The sequence below is a fragment of the Phocoena sinus genome, chromosome 9, assembly GCF_008692025.1.
Source record: "Phocoena sinus isolate mPhoSin1 chromosome 9, mPhoSin1.pri, whole genome shotgun sequence".
In the NCBI taxonomy this organism is placed as follows: Eukaryota; Metazoa; Chordata; class Mammalia; order Artiodactyla; family Phocoenidae; genus Phocoena; species Phocoena sinus.
The window spans coordinates 87,678,180-87,697,927 of NC_045771.1; the positions used below are offsets into that span (position 1 = coordinate 87,678,180).

A 19,748-nucleotide genomic window follows, 5' to 3' on the forward strand; every position below is an offset into this window, starting at 1 on the left:
TTGTTAATGTTGTTGTTATTAATTTATGCCTAAGTTCTTGAGTTACCCTTTTAAAAAAATTGTTGATAGTATCAGTGCTTGGAATGGGAATATAAACCCACTTTTCTAAAAATGCCTAAAACCAACTAATTTTCTTATATTCCTCCATCACCATCATTGGACCTATAACATTTTTTTGCAGGATGAGGATGCAGGAAGTGTTTACATGAGAAAAGGAAGTAAGAAAAGATCTGGAACCATGATCATAGGATATTTCAACATTCATAACAAAGGTGGCCTAAACAAAAAGATTACATGTTCCTGAAGGTAAGGCTGAGATGCCTGTTTCCTCTGTCGATATGCAGCAAGCAAAAGAAATGACATTATTGGATTTGGTCCTAGAGGCTGAGCCAGACATAACAAACAAGGTTAAGGTTGGGGCAGAGCTCACATTCACAACCATGTCACACATCTAAGTATTTTAAGTGTCAACAGGATTTACATATGGTGATACTGCATTTTAGAGAGATAGGACTGACAGGAAACACAACTTATAAACAAACTCACTAGCATAAATTGTCAGTTATAAGAAACTCCAGAAATTGGAGGTCAGGCACAGATTACCTTCTCAAAACATTACTAAAGTTAATATAAAATGCACTATTTTTGCCACCTGCATAAGTAGCACATCTTGAAGGATATTCTGAAAATATATTATCAAAAGTGTCTTAGAAAGTATCCTAGTTCCATCAAGGTGACCAAAAGCAATTCTATGGGAGAACCAGAGCAGTTCAGAGCTTGATACAAGAATTGTGACTGACCTAAAAGAGAATGTAAACTGAGTCATTTGTGTGTTCAGAAGAAATGATTAGGATTGCACTCAGCTGCAAATAACAAGAACCTGACTGATTTTTCTTATGATATGAGAAGTCCAGAAGAGGTATTCCAGGGCTGATACAGCCGCTCAAAGGTATAAATAAAGACCCAGGCTCCTTCAGAACTCCTGGTCCATGATCCTTAGCATGGGACCATTATCCTCAAGGTCACAAGATGGTTGTACCACACCCTGCCTGGAAGAAATAGGTAAGGGCAGAGCAAAAAGTATTTGCTGAGTCCTTTTAAAAATCATCTTTATTGGGCTTCCCTGGTGGCGCAGTGGTTGGGAGTCCGCCTGCTGATGCGGGGGACGCGGGTTCGTGCCCCGGTCCGGGAGGGTCCCACATGCCGCGGAGCTGCTGGCCCCGTGAGCCATGGCCACTGGGCCTGCGCGTCCGGAGCCTGTGCTCCGCAGCGGGAGGGGCCACAGCGGTGAGAGGCCCGCGTACCACCAAAAAAAAAAAAAAAAAAAAAAAAAAAAAAAAAAAAAAAAATCATCTTTATTAATTAAAACAAAAAAAATCTTTCTAAAGACCCTACCCGGTAGACTTCCACTGCATCTCACTAAATTACATGGCAGGGGAGCCTTGGAGGTAAGCATTTTTAACTAGACACATAGTTGTTCTCAAAATCAGTTAGTAAGAAAGGGCGTTTTAGTAATCACTGGGTAGACAACAAGCAATGCATGCCACATAATGAGGCATTATAGAATCTGGAAAGAGGACAGTGTTCCTCCAGTACAATCTAGGGAAAATGCCAACCAGCCCCGCTGACTTGGATTGGATGGAGAAGCTTTCCTAGGTGCTGGAATCTGCCACTGAGATGATCTAACTCCAGGCTGCCAAACAGCCTACGAATAGTCATTTGCCCACCCATATAAACTTTGATACAGTGGACAGAATACACTGATCAGCCAATGCCTTTATCCTGACAAGGATATGTTTTATTGTAAATGAACTAGCCTTCTACTTCACCACCTAACCATGTGTGGATTTAAGTTTCCTCAGTCAGCCCCTGAGGGGTGAACTATGGGTTCACTATCGAAATCAATTTCTCTCATTTCTAGTATTGTTGAAACAGTTTTGTATTTTAAAATTATTTTACATGGGGTTGTAGACACATATATTGTAGGATTTAACAAAATACATTAAACTGATGTTATTTACTTATCTTGGCATCTTTCCTAGACTACCACCTAAATACACAAAGTTTGGTTGTTATCATGGCCATCAACTAAGGAAACATACTCAATTTAGGAACAGGAAGGTCTGACTTCGGAACTGGCTAAGTTAATAAAAGTTTTGGTTAGACTAGAACTACACTCCTCAACTGTTTAATTCTAGGCAGGTCATATCTATTTTGTCTGGGAAACACTTTCTGACCATACATATTTGGTGACAAGGTGACTTTTTTTTTTACTTTTGTGACCCTCCTTAATATACTCAGTTTGGAATTTCCCTTGAAATGGGCCACATGTTGACAAGGCACAAAATGAACAGGCACGGGTAAAGAGCTCCTATCTGTATATCCAATGCTTCAAATATCCTTATCTAATGCTGGGTGACTGTACCAGATGATAATAACTACTATCTAATATATGCATTACCTTATTTAATAATTGCAACCCCCAAATATGGATACTCTTATTTCTACATTAGAAACGAGGAAACTGAGGCTAGGAGAGGGTAGGTAACTTGCTGAAAGCACACAACTAATAAGTGGCAGAGAAAGGATATAAGCATGGGTCTCTCTGCAGCCAAAGCTTGAACTCTTCGCAATACATCACTGTGCCTCCCTAGACTTTCTTTTTAGTATAAGTCTGAGCTCTCAGCCAAGGAATCTTTGAATTTTTGAGCTGGAATAGACATTAGAGTTCACAGGTACAAAACAGTAAAATAGGTCTTATTGAAGAAAGACTGTGGAACATAACCCAGAGCAACACACCTCCCTTCTTGACTCCCAATCTAGTGTTCATACCAAGTGCCCCCACCCCCTTTTCGACCTGTCTGTTAAGTGCCAGCTACCTAAAAAGGTGGCATCACTATTTCATAGCTATGCAACTGTTACAAGTCTTGGCAAAGAGACCAGCAAGTAAAGGAGATAACTTGAGGTGACTGTGGTGATGACAGAGACAGCCCTCATGCATTTACTAGAAGAGTCTCTATGCACTCAAGCATTCAAGACATCTCAAAATTGAGCTGCCTTTTAGATTCAAGCTAATTCAGTGTGCATTTTTCTAAATTCTACAACTCTCCCTCATGGTGTATATATGTGCTTCCATGCACAGACTTCTGATTCTGCAGTTTGACCCCATAGCTTGCAGTAAGTAGCTAACTCAGAATTAAACAGCTACTGGCTTGAAAGTTCTTCTAAGAGATTTTACAGTATAGGAAGAGCCTACTTTCCCACCAGGAATAACTAACCCATGATTTTTAAAAAGGGCACATGCATGTCACAGAAAGATAACATTAATTTTTTGAGAGAAATACAAATGCCTACTCACCCACTTTTATTATTGTAAACATCCAATCAGTACAATATATACTGTTTATATAATATATACATATATATACACCAATATTTTTCAAGGGAAAAAAAGGGGTAGAGCTGGTGATAGGAAATCTGAAGAGAAGAAAGAAAAAGAGAAAGAACTGAAGGAGCAAAGGAATCAAGTTGTTAAGCAGAAAAGAGGAAGGAAGAGGAGAGGGAAGACAAGGCCCTGTGACATGGAGGAAAGGAGCAAAAGAAGAAGGAAAATGAGAAAATTTAGGAGGAAGAGAGGGGTCATGGGAGAAAGAAGGTGAGATACAGGTGTAAGGAGAGAGGGGCAGAGCAGGAAAGGCAGAGAGAGACGATTCTGAGGTAAGGGTAGCACTTAATGGTAAACTATTATCACTCCTTCTTCACGTAACTTGGTATGTGGGCACCAGCGTACATCAATAACCAGGGCTATTCGAAACACTCATGAGTTCTTCTATAGTTTCAAGGAATCCTTTAATCAATAAAATTTAATTTATTTTGCTTTCCAAACAAAGTTTTATGTTTCTAAGGAAAGCTAAATTAGCATTAAAAGATAACCTGAGTTTTCAATGTTTACTTCAGAACCTCAGAGTTCCTATAACTATCTCTTTGTGGCATTCAAATTACCTTAGCTTTGTTTCCTTGAATGATTAGAGCTGCCTTAAGCCACAAATCAACATCTGTACATGTGTAGTGACCCTTCTGCACACCCCCAAATCCAGTTGCTACACTTAGCTCCTACAGAAATCGAATAAAGAAGGAAAAAATGTGTGTACTTTTAGAGAAGCACACGTGTTTCTCTAAAATAATTGGTTATCCTGTAGGCACAGCATTCAACCCTTCAGAAGCTCTGCCTTCAATGAGATTGGCATGGCAGGTGACTGTGGGGAAAATTACTCTCTAAGCTACACAACTGACACCTAAGTGAGATTACCTCATGTGGAATTTCCTGAGAGCCAAGAATATTTTTTTAAACACACCATTCTTGTGTTTGAACAGTCATTATGAAATCTTCATATCTGAAAATTCAATTCCAAGTTCTGAAAATGTGTTTTTAATACTTCTTTGTTTAAGGCTGATAAGATTGAAATTATACAGTTTGGTTATTTTATTCAATATAAGTAACTCTAAAATCGGTGGGGTAGGGGTGAGGTGGATTAATCACCCAAATTATTCTTGAAGCCAAAATATTTAGATAAATGAATTTTCCTTTTCATATGTATGTTATGTCATTACCCAGACATAGTTTAAAGCCCTACGTGAACATGTCCATTCTAACCAAATGCACTGAGTGCAGGGCTATCCATTTTTTTCTATTTCCATACGGCATAAAGAACTTTTTAAAAAAGGAAGAACTTTAAAAAAAAAAAGGAAGAACTTTATATTTTTGTGTGAGAATATATACAAGATTTTTTTTAAAATGCCAATGTTCAAAAAGCACCAGTAGCTCAATTTATGCTTCTCTAATGTAAAGGCTATCTGAAATATATTTCAAATATATATGTATTGGGGCTTCCCTGGTGGCGCAGTGGTTGAGAGTCCGCCTGCCGATGCAGGGGACACGGGTTCGTGCCCCGGTCCGGGAAGATCCCGCATGCCGCAGAGCGGCTGGGCCCGTGAGCCATGGCCGCTGAGCCTGCGCGTCCGGAGCCTGTGCTCTGCAACGGGAGAGGCCACAACAGTGAGAGGCCCGCGTACCGCAAAAAAAAAAAAATATATATATATATATATGTATCAACAACTTTGTGAAGTTTAAAGACATAATAACTGTCAAAGTGTCATTTGAAGTCATCGGAGGAACAATTATGGCTTAATATGCAACATACCCTAAATAACTGAAAATGTAAGGCTCCCAGATCATCTATAGAGTTGACCAATTCCAGAGAGGGAAAAAAATAAATCAAAGATAGGTTTTAGATATTGTCTTTTGAATGAAACTAATTTATGAAAAAATTTGAAAGTCAATAGTATTGACTTTAAAATCTTGTGAAAATTCTATCACTCACTTTTAAAGATGAAAAGACAAATTTATTAGAATAAGATGGTTCTGTAAAAAACATACTTGTATGATTAAAATGATACAACTTTCTTATTTTACTCTTTAACATTTTTTTTTTTTCTTTTGGCTGTACCCGGGCCTCTCACTGTTGTGGCCTCTCCCGTTGCGGAGCACAGGCTCTGGACGCGCATGCTCAGCGGCCATGGCTCACGGGCCCAGCCGCTCTGCAGCATGTGGGATCTTCCCGGACCGGGGCACGAACCCGTGTTCCCTGCATCGGCAGGCGGACTCTCACCCACTGCACCACCAGGGAAGCCCACTCTTTAACATTTTTAATGAAATTAAAAATAATAGTTTAAAATAAAGATTCATAAAAATTGGAGGAAAATATTCTAATTAAATAATTTCTAGTAATGTACTGCTGTGACTGAAGTAAGAATACCTGCCTAAATTAGATGTTTCCAATTATGATTCTAAGGACCTGATTTTTTTAGTGTATGACTGGAATTGAAATTCACACAGCGAATATATATTAAAGAAATATTTATATGATTTAAGAAATGATCTGAACCACATTAGTAAAATATGTTTGAAATAAATTGTAGAGAGTGAAATGAAATATAAGACAAGTAGAGAAAAATGCTTTAAATGTTCAATTTTCAAAGTCATATGCAAGCAGGACACAGGTGCAGTTCACTTATAAACTGCATTCGACAAATGATTCTGAGTTTAAATATGCTGATTCCAGAATCAGAGACATATAAAAAACAAATATCCACTCACCCGATCAACAGGGCCAGTTAGTTACCTTAGCAATAGCAGATAACTTTAATTCAAATTTTTTTAAAAAATCATTCCTTTGAAAGGAATTTAATCTAGAGTATATTACCAAAAATAATGTCTTGTACTTGAAAAGTCATTATATTGCAACTGCCTTTGAACAGTGATTTTTAATTAGCAACCAGTTGATTCCAGAACACGTGTATGTATAATAAGGAATAGTGGCAATTCTTACAACAAAATACCATAAATACTTTATCCTGATTATATCTTTTTTAGGTAAACATTCTGTTTCAACAGTTGAAATTGATTTCCCCACCCACCCCACAATAGGATTAAATAAATAATAGAATGAAAATGTAGCACAAAAGGACTACCAATAGTGATACTGGATTTACAAAATACAATCAAATCCCCTTTTTAAAGCACCATGCTTTATTAACAATTCAATTCCGCTTAAGACAATTTTTTTTCTCTCAATCAATATTTTAGAGCATATTTTTCACTGTAATGGAACATTTCCCCCACCTTCTGCCACCTTAATAATGGGGATTCTCGTCTTTTTAGAAATTCAGATAAATTGTCTCACCAAAGCTCAAGCACTTTCCACAGACTCATTTACTTATGCTTGGCTTTCACAGATCATGTTTTCTCTTATGTCTGACCTCTCCTTTTTGATGGTGACTGAATAAAGCCCATCTTGTGAGTAGGTAGGTCCTCATTACAGGATTTCAGGGTTACCTAAAAGTCTTTCTATCTCAAAATATATTATCTGCCTGCTCAGTGATGCCAAAATTCTTTTAAACAAAAAGGGAAAAACATCTTTCCATAGTTGTAATTAAGATTGTGGGAGAATATAACATTGACAAGTCACAGTCACTACAAATTGGTTGGGGGAGGAGTTTTAAACAAAAGCCTGAGGAGTTGGGGTGAGGAAGAGCGATTATCAGGGGAAAGGAACGGTGCAGACATCAACTCGACCTTTGCATGTTTCACAATACTGCCCCAGTCCTTAGGAGAAGGAGCAGTGAACAGCCAGGTGTGGCTGGGAAAGAGAAAGGGCTACCTGACTGGACCATCTGGGTTTCCATTTCCTATTTTCCCATCATTTGCAACTTTCTTGCCCCCCCACAAAAAAAAAAAAAAAAACAGGGCCTGGAAATCATGTTATGGAAAGTGACCATATTTTGGGATTTGTGCAAAAGAGGGAAATTCTAGGAAAAAAATGTTCTGACCCTGAGACTTTTCTAATTCAACATGATATATATATACATATATATATATATAACCTTATTGCTGAGCTTCTAAACTGCATTGTACTCATCATGCAAAGACACCATAGTTCATTGTGACCAACGATGTCATCTCAAGAAAGTCACAGACAACAGATTTTAAAAGCTATAGGAAGATGACAACAGAGGTACCAAGTGAACGAGTGACGAGAACTAGCAAAAGTAACCATGCACTGTTTACTGAGTTGCCAAAACTGCAAACAGATGGATAGACTACTTAACACTGGAAATATCTGACAATTCTGTAGACACACAAATTTCAAATTCTTTTGTATTATATTTTCGTTGCTTTTTTTTTCCAAAAGATTTTCAACAAAAATCTCTAAATAAATATGACACATACAGAGACCCATGATATTGAACTCTGATATTTGCCTCTCCATTTCATATTCTGTCTCACAACACAAGTCTCAGAGGGCAGCGGACACAGCCTGGTCTACAATCATGTTCTGTGTTAGGTACCACTGTACATCTCAATGCATTCCTTTAGGTAAAAAAGTTAACAGCCATTAGCTGCACACAAAAACCATTCCCTCAAATGCTGACTTCAGTGTAAATCATAGATAAGACTGAGTTTTCCTAACATAAGTGTTACATTTTAGAGATTCGGATGATTACAAATAAAGTCTCAACCTAATATTTTACATATTTCTTGGTTTTAAAAAATTTTGGCTGAATAACCTCCTACTTTGGTCTCCTATAAAATGAGCTAACTACCAAAGTATATTAGGTTAAGTTTTCCTATCAACGGTTCAATTCTTAAATAGATGTTACATAATTAATTTGTAACATTAATTTCCAAAAGTCTAAAAGAAAAGGAGACACATGTAAGCACCATTTCATTTTTAAACATTTCTTCTACCTGTAGAAAATTTTACAAGGAAAAACTCTTACTGAAGGCCTATAGCTACAGCCAGTTTCAAATTTTAAATATTTGACCAAACAGGTAACAGGAATTTAAAATCTTACAATAACCATTCTCAAAGTTTATAATAATAATTCGATCTTCTTAAACTTACATAATAAAATTTCTCTACCTTTTCTGGTGATAGAAGAGGTAGAAAGTGAGACTTTGCCACACAATACGCAACTTGAAGTATTACACTGTATTCTTACTCTCTATCATTCTTTCCTTTTCTGACTTAGGATGTGATTATGGTCAGTCTTAGGCTGACTTATACTTGCTAGCTTTATGGCAAAAGCAAAGGCTATGTCATATTTTGGTATTTTTAAGTTATCTATGCTGGCTCCTTACAAAGGATATGGAAAACAGGAAAAAAAAAAAAAAAAGGCTACGTGTTATCACAGGTCTTCCATCACAACCTGACAATCACACCTTTTAGCCCAGCCTTGACTCACCTACCACTCTCACTTAGAGCTAATAACGGGCAAGCACCTCTACTAAAGGTCACACTAAGTGACAAGCTCAATCAATCAGTCTTTGGGTGAGGTCTGGGTTGCCATCATATTGGCTGGTCCTTCTCAAAAGATTCTCATGAACTCAGAAAAACACCAGACCATTCTTGGAAAGAGAATACAATAAGCATTTTAAAAGAAGGGACTAGTTGCAGAAATTTAATATTCCAAAGTCTAAAATTCCAACCGAATTAGACTCCTGCTCTACAGACAAGGCTGACACCATGCCACAAGAAAGTTGTAAAAGCACTACTTTCAATCTCTAGAAAGCATTTATTTAGGCTAAACATTTTAAAGCAGATATGAAGGGCTTTTTAAATAGAAAGTTTAAGGATTCTTATCATTTTTATATCCATGTTTATCTGAAATGCCAGCTGCTCCGTGGATCATCTCCTGCTATACCAACAACTGTTAGCCTACAAGAGATGGAAACTATAATAGGAAATCACTAGACAATAGTTGGGTATCAGTATTTTTGCCTTGAAATTCTAATTAAACAGTGCCTGTCACCACTCAAAAGCTCCATAGAAGTGAAATATTCAGGAGTTCCAGCGGAAGTAATAGACAATATCTTATTTTCCCACATACTCGATTTACTAGCTTCAAATATCAAAAACGCACGCACTACAGAAAATTCTCTTGCTTGCAGCTAAACTGTCCTTCTTCGTTCATGTTTCATTTTGATGAAGGACTCCAGAATGATTCTTTTTTAAAAGGTACCTTTAAATTATAAGGAACTTCCAGTCCCTACCTGGAAATTAAAGCTGTTAAGATTAAAGACATAGTTATTAAGAAACATCACAGAGATCATTCTAAAAACAACTAGCAGGTTACAAGTAAGAGAGGACGCAGAAAAAAGCACCATTTCCAGACATTTTAAAAGCCACTTTTAAAAGAACTGAGTGCTGGAAGCAGCCGCTTCCCGTCAGGAGGCTTGTCTGACACTGAAGGAAACAAGAGGGACCCCTGGCTGGGGAGCAGCGAGAACTTTGCGGCGGGCCGGCGGGCGACGGCGCGGGGCGGCCGCGGGCCGGGGCGCGTCAATCTGTCATCAGCTGGTCCGCAAAGCCCAGCAACCCCCGGATGCCCTTCAGGGGGAACCCGGAGCAGGACAAAGGTCTGGAATCCAAGCACTCGGGTTAAGGAAACAAGATGCGCGTTTTCATTCAAGTGTCAGCTGCCAGAACCACGAGGGAGGAGGAAAGACCTCAAGAATTCTCTGGCGTTTCTCACCAGAACCGGCTCCTCACGGGGAGACGCGTGAGGGGAGTGTGTGGAGTGCGGGGGCGGGGAGCGAGGGGGGAATAAATCCCAACTCGCGACTCTATCCCCCGCTAACTTTGTTTTCTCTCCCTCCTCAGAGGTAATGTTGAGGTAAGGGTTGTCACGGTTCTTGGTTAAACGGCCCCTTGGAAGAAGGAAAGGGACACAAAGCTGCGCTGGGCGGCGAGCGCGGAGATGCTGTGGTACCTACCATGGTATTCTTGTCCCGGTACGTAGTAGGTGGGGTGGCCCGCAATGTGCAGGGAAATGAGCACCTCGCCCTGCTCCCCATCTCCTTCCAGCTCCCCGTGGTGGGTGCACAGGAAAAAGAAGGGAGAAAAGCGGGGGTAATAGCCCACCGCGGCGCGCACCCTCAGCGTCGCTCCCAGCATCAGCGCCAGGAGGAAAGTCCGCGGCGCCCAGCCACTGCGCTCCATAACGCCGCTGCCGCCGCCGCGCACCCCGAGCGCCGCTCTCTCATTCAGTTTTGGAGGCGCCGGGACGAAGGAGCCGCGTGGAGAGACGGCGAGAAGGCGGCAGAGGGAGCAGAGAGGGCTCGGGCGCGGAGCCCCGCCGAGAAGTTCCGCGGGAGACGGCAGCTCCCAAAGTTTCTTTGGGCCGCGGGAGCGCGGGGCCGGGCTGCGGACGCCGAGAGCGCGTCGGCCGGCGCCGCGGTGCGCCGCCCAGCCGCCGCCGCCGCCGCCTGTGCGCGACGCCCCTCCGCCAGGCCTGGGAAAGCGCCCGGCCCACTCCACACCTTCTTAAAGCCCGGGGCGCGGAATCGCCCCCGCCGCCGCCACACGTGCCCCGGCCGCTCCCCCGCCCCTCCGCGCCGCGCGGCGCGCGCCCGCCCGGCCCCCGCCCACTCGGGCTCGCTCGCCGCACCTCGCGCTGCGCAGGGCGCACGCCTCCGCGAGGCCCGGCGTCTGAGCCCAGTTCTCACACTGAAGGGCAGATGAGGGATGCGAGTCGGTCGGGTTGGGGGAGGGGGCTCGGGGCCACGAGGTACGCGAATCTGCAGGGAGGGACTTAAACGCCTCAGAGAGAGAGAAAGAGAGAGAAGGAGACCCTCCCGCCCAGCTGTCCGGAGGAGCAAAAGGAGAGGACAGTCCCTTTTGCCCCTCAGATTTCCCTCCTTTTTCCTGAGAGGAGACGAGGGGGAAGTAGAGGGGCGGTGGGGACTGGAGCGGGCGCCGGCTTCTTTGTCTGCGCCGGCTGCGCCCCGCGCCCCTTGGGGCTCGCCCGCCTCGGAGCCCCCGGCGGCCCGCACTTGTTCCGGGGATCCGCCCGCGGCCCCGAAACGCGAGGGGCCCCTGAACTTCTTTCCCACCCAGGCCTCGAGCCTCTCCCGCTGGCCCCCGCCCGGCTCCTCGCCGCAGCGACCGAGCCTCATCTGTAGCCGGATTTAAAATGAGATTAAGCGAAAGTAGAACTGGCAGCCTCCAGTGGTGCCTGGAAACGGTGATTTGTGCTGCTCGGGTGTGGGGAATTGTGTGGCGGGAAGGGCAGGCGGAGCTGAGCCCCGACAGGCGCTCTTCGCTGGACTGTTCTATTATTCATTGCTGCTGGGTTCTTCAGGCGGAGATGGTTGTAATTTTTTAAATCGGTGTTTATTTCCTTTAAATGTCAGCTACGACCAATGTCCCTGAAATGGGGGGAGGGGAAAACGTCTGGAGAGATGCTGGCAGCGGTGATTGAAGTGGGTGGTAATGAGCTGCTGCACAGGAGGCTGCGGGGAGAAATAAAAAGCACGTTTCTAACCGAGGACGGCTGGCAGGAGCCCTGCGGCATCCGGAGATGGGGGAGCGGGGTTGCCAGGTTTTAATGCCTCTCCCCACCCACCCTTGGCTTGCCACCAAGTCCAGATAAACCCGCACGTACAGAAATGAGTAGATTATAAAATTGGAAGGGATGGTGTCTTTGCCTACATTGGGGGGATGGGGCGGGGGAGGGGGACGGGGGGAGTGCGAAAAGACAAGGGGAGTCTTTCCAAGGGGAGACCTCTGTAGTCACTTCGTTGCAAAAGGAAGAGACTGGTTGTTTTCCTCTTACCCAGGCCGAGTTCAGACAGGTAGAAGGGCCACTTCTAGCTGCCTTCTGGTTTCCCTTCCTTCAAAATCCGCCAGGGCTCAACTGTTGTATATATTTGATGTAACAATCGTTACCGCTGCAGCTCTGTGCTGGTGCAGGCTTTGGGCCATAGGTAAGTCACCTCATTTAATCCTCACAACACCCGGAGAGGCAAATGTGATCCCCATTTCACAAAGGAGGAAACAGTCAGTAACAAAGGCTGGATGCGAGGCAGCCTGGCTGCTGGCTACAAAGGCTCTCACCGGGACCTGCCTTGCAACCATCCAGGGCAACCCTAAGCTAGACTAGGGAAAGCCGCCACCACCACCTTTTCCCCCGCAGGCAGGCGATGCTGCCTCAATTACAAAGCACTCGCCCGCAGCTGGCAAGGCTGTTACCACCTCTTCCTGTCCCGTTATGTGACTAAATCCTAAGTCAAAATGAATCACTTCTAGAAAGAATCCAAAACTATTGAACATTTTTAGCTAACACTTTAAAAATGTTTACTATATGCCAAGTACTGTCCTAAGTGCTTTACATATATTAACTCCTTTAATCCTCATAACCCTATGGGGAAATTACTGTTAATAGTACATTTTACATATGAAGAAACTGAAGCACAGAGAGGTCAAGTAACATGTCCAAGGTCACACAGCTGTAATTGTGAGAGAGCTGTGACCTTGTCTTATTTTAGAGTCCCTGCACTTAACCATGGCAAACCGCTGTAAGGAATGAATGCCTCTTGTTGCTGTTAGAGGGATGGGATGAGAATGATTCTTTAACCAATGTTGGATTACCTCATTTAATTCTTACATTGGCCTGTGAAGTAGGTATAATTATCCTCATTTTTTAGAAGATAAAGTTGAGATGGATACAAGTTAAATAATTTGTCAAGGGCACTCCATAAGAAGAGGAGCCTGGGATCAAATCTGGCCATGCTTGATCCCAAGGTCGCTGCTTTAAATAAACCGTAAAGTAAAGTAGTAAAGCACTGATACTTGGTCCAGGTCACAATTGCACTTAATTCCCAGAAGGTCCCGAGTTCCCAGGAAGTCCCCCTCTTTTCACTCTGCAAGAAATATTCTCTTGTGAATCTCTCACCATGGCTTTCTTGACATTCAATTTATGTGACCAAGTTTATTTTCCAATCTTCCCCTTTTTTGTGCTTTCTTAACTTTTACAGCATGACTTCGCTCTGTGCATTTGGGTGACTTTTATACTCTGAACTACGCAGGCTCGAATCTGTGACTACAGCCCTGTGGTTGTTCATTAACAGGCATAGAGACTGTTTAAATAATGCCCTGAGTGGTGTTGAGCTGCTTAAGAAGAGGGTAAATGCTTGTACACTCCACTTAGCAGTCCTTTGGACTAGCATGTGTACCTGTGCCCTTACAGTAATAGAAGCCCAAGTTCACACATCTCTGATACCTTCTTTAGGGAATCCAGTTCAACTAATTATTATTAATACTTTTTAATCTTTTATATTTTAAAAAATTAATTTATTTATTTATTATTTATTTTTGGTTGCATTGGGTCTTTGTTGCTGTGCGTGGGCTTTCTCTAGTTGCAGCGAGCTGGGGCTGCTTTTCGTTGTGGTGCGCAGGCATCTCATTGCAGTAGCTTCTCTTGTTGCAGAGCGCGGGCTCTAGGCACACGGGCTCATTAGTTGTGGTTCGTGGGCTCTAGAGCGCAGGCTCAGTAGTTGTGGCGCATGGGCTTAGTTGCTCTGTGGCATGTGGGATTTTCCTCGACCAGGGCTCAAACCTGTGTCCCCTGCGTTGGCAGGCGGGTTCTAAACCACTGTGCCACCGGGGAAGCCCAATAATCTTTTTTAAAATGAAGGAGGGCTTCCCCGGTGGCGCAGTGGTTGAGAGTCCACCTGCCAATGCAGGGGACACAGGTTCGTGCCCCGGTCCGGGAAGATCCCACATGCCGCGGAGCGGCTGGTCTCATGAACCATGGCCGCTGAGCCTGCGCATCCGGAGCCTGTTGCTCCGCAACGGGAGAGGCCACAACAGTGAGAGGCCCAAGTATCGCAAAAAAAAATAATAATAAATTTAAATAAATAAATAAATAAATAAAATGAACGAAAATTACACAACATGGATATAGAATCACCTTGAACATGGGGAACAGCATCTTCCTAGTGAAAAGTTCACTTTAAGTCCCACAATAACATGGCAAACTGGGTTACAATTCAAAACTTCCAGTTCCTAGCTCGTGTGCTAACCCTTAGATCTTACTTCTGTTTAGTGAGCCATAATAAACACCTTGAGGAATGTTTGTCTGGTCCACAAAATCTACAAACCTTTGAACTAATGGAAAAATAGAGACATACTCTTTAAGAAAATTTGGTTTACATCCCAAAAAATCTGCAAAAAAATAGAAGGTGATGTCAGGGTGAAAATGAGTGAATCTGTGGGAAAGGGAGTTTAAAATGGGGTAAGATCCCTTTTTAATTAGAAGAGCTTTGGAGAAGCAATTAGTCTACAAAAAAATTACATTTAAGCATCCAGACTATAAATTCATTTCTTGCTGATAAGTAGAAATTACTGACCAACATTTGAATAATCTTAACACAATGGAAATTAAATTATATACTATGAGATCCACAACTTTCAAATCATTGGAAGATGATGACTCTAAATGAAACACAAAAAAGCTGTTAAATTACATTTTAAAGTTGTAAGCATTCATTCACTGTCTGCCTTCACTGATTTTTTGAGTCAAAGTATCAAATGTTTTGGTGTGTATGAGAAAGTGAATCTCTACTCTTATTTACTATGTAAAAGTCAAATAAAAAGTACATAAAATCAAAAAAGTATATACATATGGAGATGGTGAGATCAGTCAACTCTATAGGCTCCAAAATGGTAATAAAAGTTCAGATGAAAGAAAACACTTCTTTAGATAGCAGTTAGTAAGCTTATAAAACCTACTACCCATAAGATGTACAATCTGAAGACACTGAGGCTCTTAAGTTAAAAAACAAAAACAAAATCAAAACAAAAAACAGTTAACTAAGTTTTTAGGGAATGAAACCACTTGGAAAGGTGGGTTATTTGAGGATTGGCTCTGATATGCATGTCTTGCCAGAACAAGTTACTTAATGTACCCCAAATTAAAATACTAAATAATTAAATCATGGGTCAATAAAAAAGCATTATACCATAAAATTTCTAAAAGAGAAAACAATTCAACACTAAAAAATCCCTTTTTTAAAACTTCTCCACTTCCAGGGATTTGCACATGCTGTTTCCTCACTCAGGAATGTCCCTCGCATTCCTTGTGCCCTGACCACACTCCTGCAGCTTTCCCCTCACCCACCTCACTCCTCACTTGGATGCTATCAATTCATCCTCCAAGTCTCAATTTACATGTTTTTGCCCTTGCCCTTTCCTGACCTGCCTCTCCCCCCAACCTAAATTAGTTCCTCTATAACTAGATCGTTATATAGGCCCTAACAACAAGTAGCTATTGAAATTGAAATTAAACTAAATTAAAAATTAAGATGGCAAGAAAAAAGAGAACAGTGGAGGCTTAACTGAAAAAGAGGTCAAAGCTAAGATCTCCGAGTAGATACTTTGGTAAAAAGTAGTGGGGAGAAGGAGGGAAAAACATTTCGGGCCAGAGCACCTACATGGAAGAAGACGCCTATGTGAAAAGGAAGGTGGCAGATTCAAGTCCTGAAAGAACGTCAGTGCAGATGGAGTAAAGATTATCCAGGGAGACTGGTCTTGCCCTAGCATGGACAGTGGCCAGACTGGGCAGGGCCTTGTCAACCATACTGAGGATTTTGGTCTTTTTCCTGAAAACAATGGTGAGGCATGCAAGGGATTTTGAGCAGGGACATTCCCTGGTCATGGTTTGTTTGTTTGTTTTTAAGGTCATCTTGGTTCCAGAGGGGTGAATGGACTGGAGAGCAGTAAAAGTAGATGCAGCGAGAGGATTAGAAACGTGGTGCAAGGAGCTCAGGTGAGAGATGGTGTTCTGGAGAGGTGATGGAGAGAAGAGGATGGAACTGGGAAGTATTTACAAGACAACTACAGGACTCGGTGATAGACTGGGTTACTGACTGGATAGGGCTGGGGGGAGAGAGAAGGGCTGAAGATGAATGATGCCCAGCTTTCAGTCTTTTGAAGCTTGGTGACTGTTGCTGAGCAATAAACTATTTTTAAAATATTTTTATTTATTAATTTATATACATTATATATTAGTATATTTATATATTTTTAAATATTTTTATTAAGTAAATTTTTAATGAAGTATAACATATGCAGGAAAAAGTGAACAAATCTTAAATGTAGAGCTCAACGCATTTTCACAAGTGGAACATGGCAAGTGAGCTGCATTCAGAGAACAAGAGCAGGAGGGCCTATGAGTCTGAGCCATCAGTCTTCCCCAAGGCATGGAAGGGATTTTAGGCAGGGACGTAATATGCCTTCAGGATGGTTAGTGTTGCATGTTTTAAAACTTTACCTAAATGGGATTATACAATACATACGATTTTATATCTGGCTTCTTTGGCTCAGCATCCTGTTTGTAAGAATCATCCACATTGTTGCATGTATCAATAGTTTGTTCGTTCTTATTACTACATAGCATATGGGGGGAGGGCTATCACAATGTATTTATCGTTAATGGAACGGTTGGCTATTTTCAGATTTTGGCAACTATGAAAAATGTGGTTAAAAATACTCTTGTGCCTGTCTACTGGTAAACATATGCATACATTTCAGTTAGGAAAGGGAGTGTTGGATCATGGGGGAACCTCTTTTGACACATTGCCAAACTAGTGAGATATATAGAGAAATCTTTAGAGGTGAAAATGAAGTGAAAGCAAGAATCCAGAGATAAGCTAATGAGTATCCAACCCACCCAGGACTCTGTGACATCTCCCATTTCAACAAACATTGAACTTCCATTTTGATGGCCAAATGAGGTGTGGAAACAGGAGATAAAGCTTAGGGCCTGCCCAAGGTGGGAAGAATGATAAGACAGTGCTACTCAAAGTGGGGTTTGCAGATCGGTCTACAAATTTTCTGTTGCCAGTCCATGTTGAGATGTGTGTACAGAAATTGAGAGTGTTTGGAAACTTTTCTAGGGATTTTATAGTGCAGTAACATCCAAGCAATATTCCATTTTTCTTGTAACTAATTTTGATTATATTTTATTAAAAAAAAAAAAAAGTACCTGCCTGTGATGGCTCACAGATAGTTTGTGAAGCACTGTGACAGGAAGTTCATGCATAAAGCTATGACCCATCCTCAAATAACTAGACCCTCAACGGTAAGGTGAACTAGAAAAAAATTTCCTCATTTGTCTCAGTCTTAGTGGAGAGTAGTGATGTCAGGGGAATTCTCTCACCAAAATGTGAAAACACAGTCTGGTTCTCAAGAGTTTGTGGCCCAAATTCATACATGGTTTTATTTCAAAAACCTCAAGCCAAAATTAATTTTAAGGTGGTCCTGGGTTGAAACTGCTTCCAGGCCCTAGAAGAAATAAATTTGAATTTGCCTCTAGGAAGAAAAAACCCCATTCCTTTAAGTCAGGCTTCAAAGAATTACAACAGATAAAGATGCATAGGGGACTTCCCTGGTGGCACAGTGGTTAAAAATCTGCCTGACAGTGCAGGAGACACGGTTTTGATCCCTGGTCTGGGAAGATCCCACATGCTGCGGAGCAACTAAACCCACGTGCCGCAACTACTGAAGCGCATGCACTCTAGGGCCCATGTGCCTCAACTACTGAGCCCTCGTGCTGCAACTACTGAAGCCCACATGCCTAGAGCCAGTGCTCCACAAAGAGAGAAGCCACCGCAATGAGAAGCCCCTGCACCGCAACAAGGAATAGCCCCCACTCACCGCAACTAGAGAAAGCCCGCGCAAGGCAACTAAAGAAAGACCCAACGCAGCCAAAAATAAAAATAAATAAATAAGAATGCTCATAGCAATATTGATACTAATAGCAAAACCAAAAAATGGAAAACACCTAAATATCCATTAATAGAATAATAAATAAATGATCTGATCATACAATGGAGCAAAGGTCTTTGCTTTTCTTTAACAGCTTCACTGAGGTTTAATTTAAATACCATAAATGCTATCCATTTTAAATGTACAGTTCAATGATTTTTAGTAAATCTACAGAGTTGTACAACATCATCATGATCCAATTTTAAAACATTTCCATTATGTCAAGAAAGATCCCTCATGCCCATTTGCAGTTAATCCCATCTTCTTCACCCCCAGCTCCAAGAAACCACTAATTTACTTTGTATATATAGATTTGCCTTTTCTGTAAATTTTGTATAAATGAAATCATAAAATTTGTAGTCTTTTAGATCTGGCTTCCTTTACTTAGCACATTGATTTTGAAGGTCATCCATGTTGTAGCCTGTATCAGCACTTAGTTCTTTTTATTCTAAAGTATTACTCTAATGTATGGATAGATCCATTCACTCTTTGGCTATTATGAACAATGCTGCTCTGAACATTAATGTACAAGTCTTTGTATGGACATACATTTTCCTATCTCCTGAGTAGATGCCTAGGAGTAGAATTGCTTGGGAGCAAATGTTCTTAACCTTGTTTGTGCAAAGGACGTCTTTGGCAGTTTGATGAAACCTACGGACCTCTTCTTAGAAAAATCTTTTCAAAAATTTAATGCCTTTAAACATAATATGTAGGTTTATAAAGAAACAAATTATATTGAAATATGGTTATTATCAGCATACTAAAAAAGTTATACTAATATATGTATTTTTATTAGCCCATTAAATAATTACATATAGCAGCAAGATAAGCAACTACCAGTGTCAAAAATTAATGGCCTGGGCTTCCCTGGTGGGGCAGTGGTTGAGAGTCCAGCTGCTGATGCAGGGGAAACGGGTTCGTGCCCTGGTCTGGGAAAATCCCACATGCCGCGAAGCGGCTAGGCCTGTGAGCCATGGCCGCTGAGCCTGCGCGTCTGGAGCCTGTGCTCTGCAATGGGAGAGGCCACAATAGTGAGAGGCCCGCGTACCGCAAAATAAATAAATAAATAAATAAATAAATAATGGCCTGAGGGTAGAGTCAAGATGGCGGACTAGGAGAATGCAGAATTCATGTCTCTGCAAACTAGGGCACCTACCAAGCACCGGTGGGGGACCACAGACACATAAGGGGATGGGAGGAACCCCCAGCAACCAGGTCTTAAGAAGAGGCCCCACCCCATAGCTGAACATCGCCCCCCACCCGCCTAGGTCCCGCCCCACCCTAGACCCCACCCCTACCTAAGTTCCACCCCCGCCTAAAGTCTGCCCCCCCATAGCCAAAGCTTTTTTTTTTTCTTTTTTCCTCTTTTTTTTTTTGCGGTACGCAGGCCTCTCACTGCTGTGGCCTCTCCCGTTGCAGAGCACAGGCTCCGGGCGCACAGGCTCAGCGGCCATGGCTCACGGACCCAGCGGCTCCGCGGCACGTGGGATTTTCCTGGACTGGGGCATGAACCCGTGTCCCCTGCATCGGCAGGCGGACTCCCAACCACTGCGCAACGAGGGAAGCCCTCTTTTTTCC

General features: G+C 42.2%; 1 protein-coding gene across 2 annotated transcripts in view; it reads right to left on the reverse strand.

The window, feature by feature from the left end:
• Nucleotides 1-10,852, reverse strand: part of RELN (reelin) — a 518,443-nt gene extending 507,591 nt beyond the window's left edge. The window contains exon 1 of one of the 2 annotated variants that reach the window (XM_032643899.1): nt 10,337-10,852. In XM_032643899.1, the coding sequence (XP_032499790.1) occupies nt 10,337-10,562 (226 nt within the window). In that variant the 5' untranslated portion in view covers nt 10,563-10,852. The remainder of the gene's footprint in view (nt 1-10,336) is intronic. The other variant, XM_032643900.1, reaches the window with a different exon arrangement.
• Between the last annotated feature and the right edge of the window lie 8,896 nt (nt 10,853-19,748).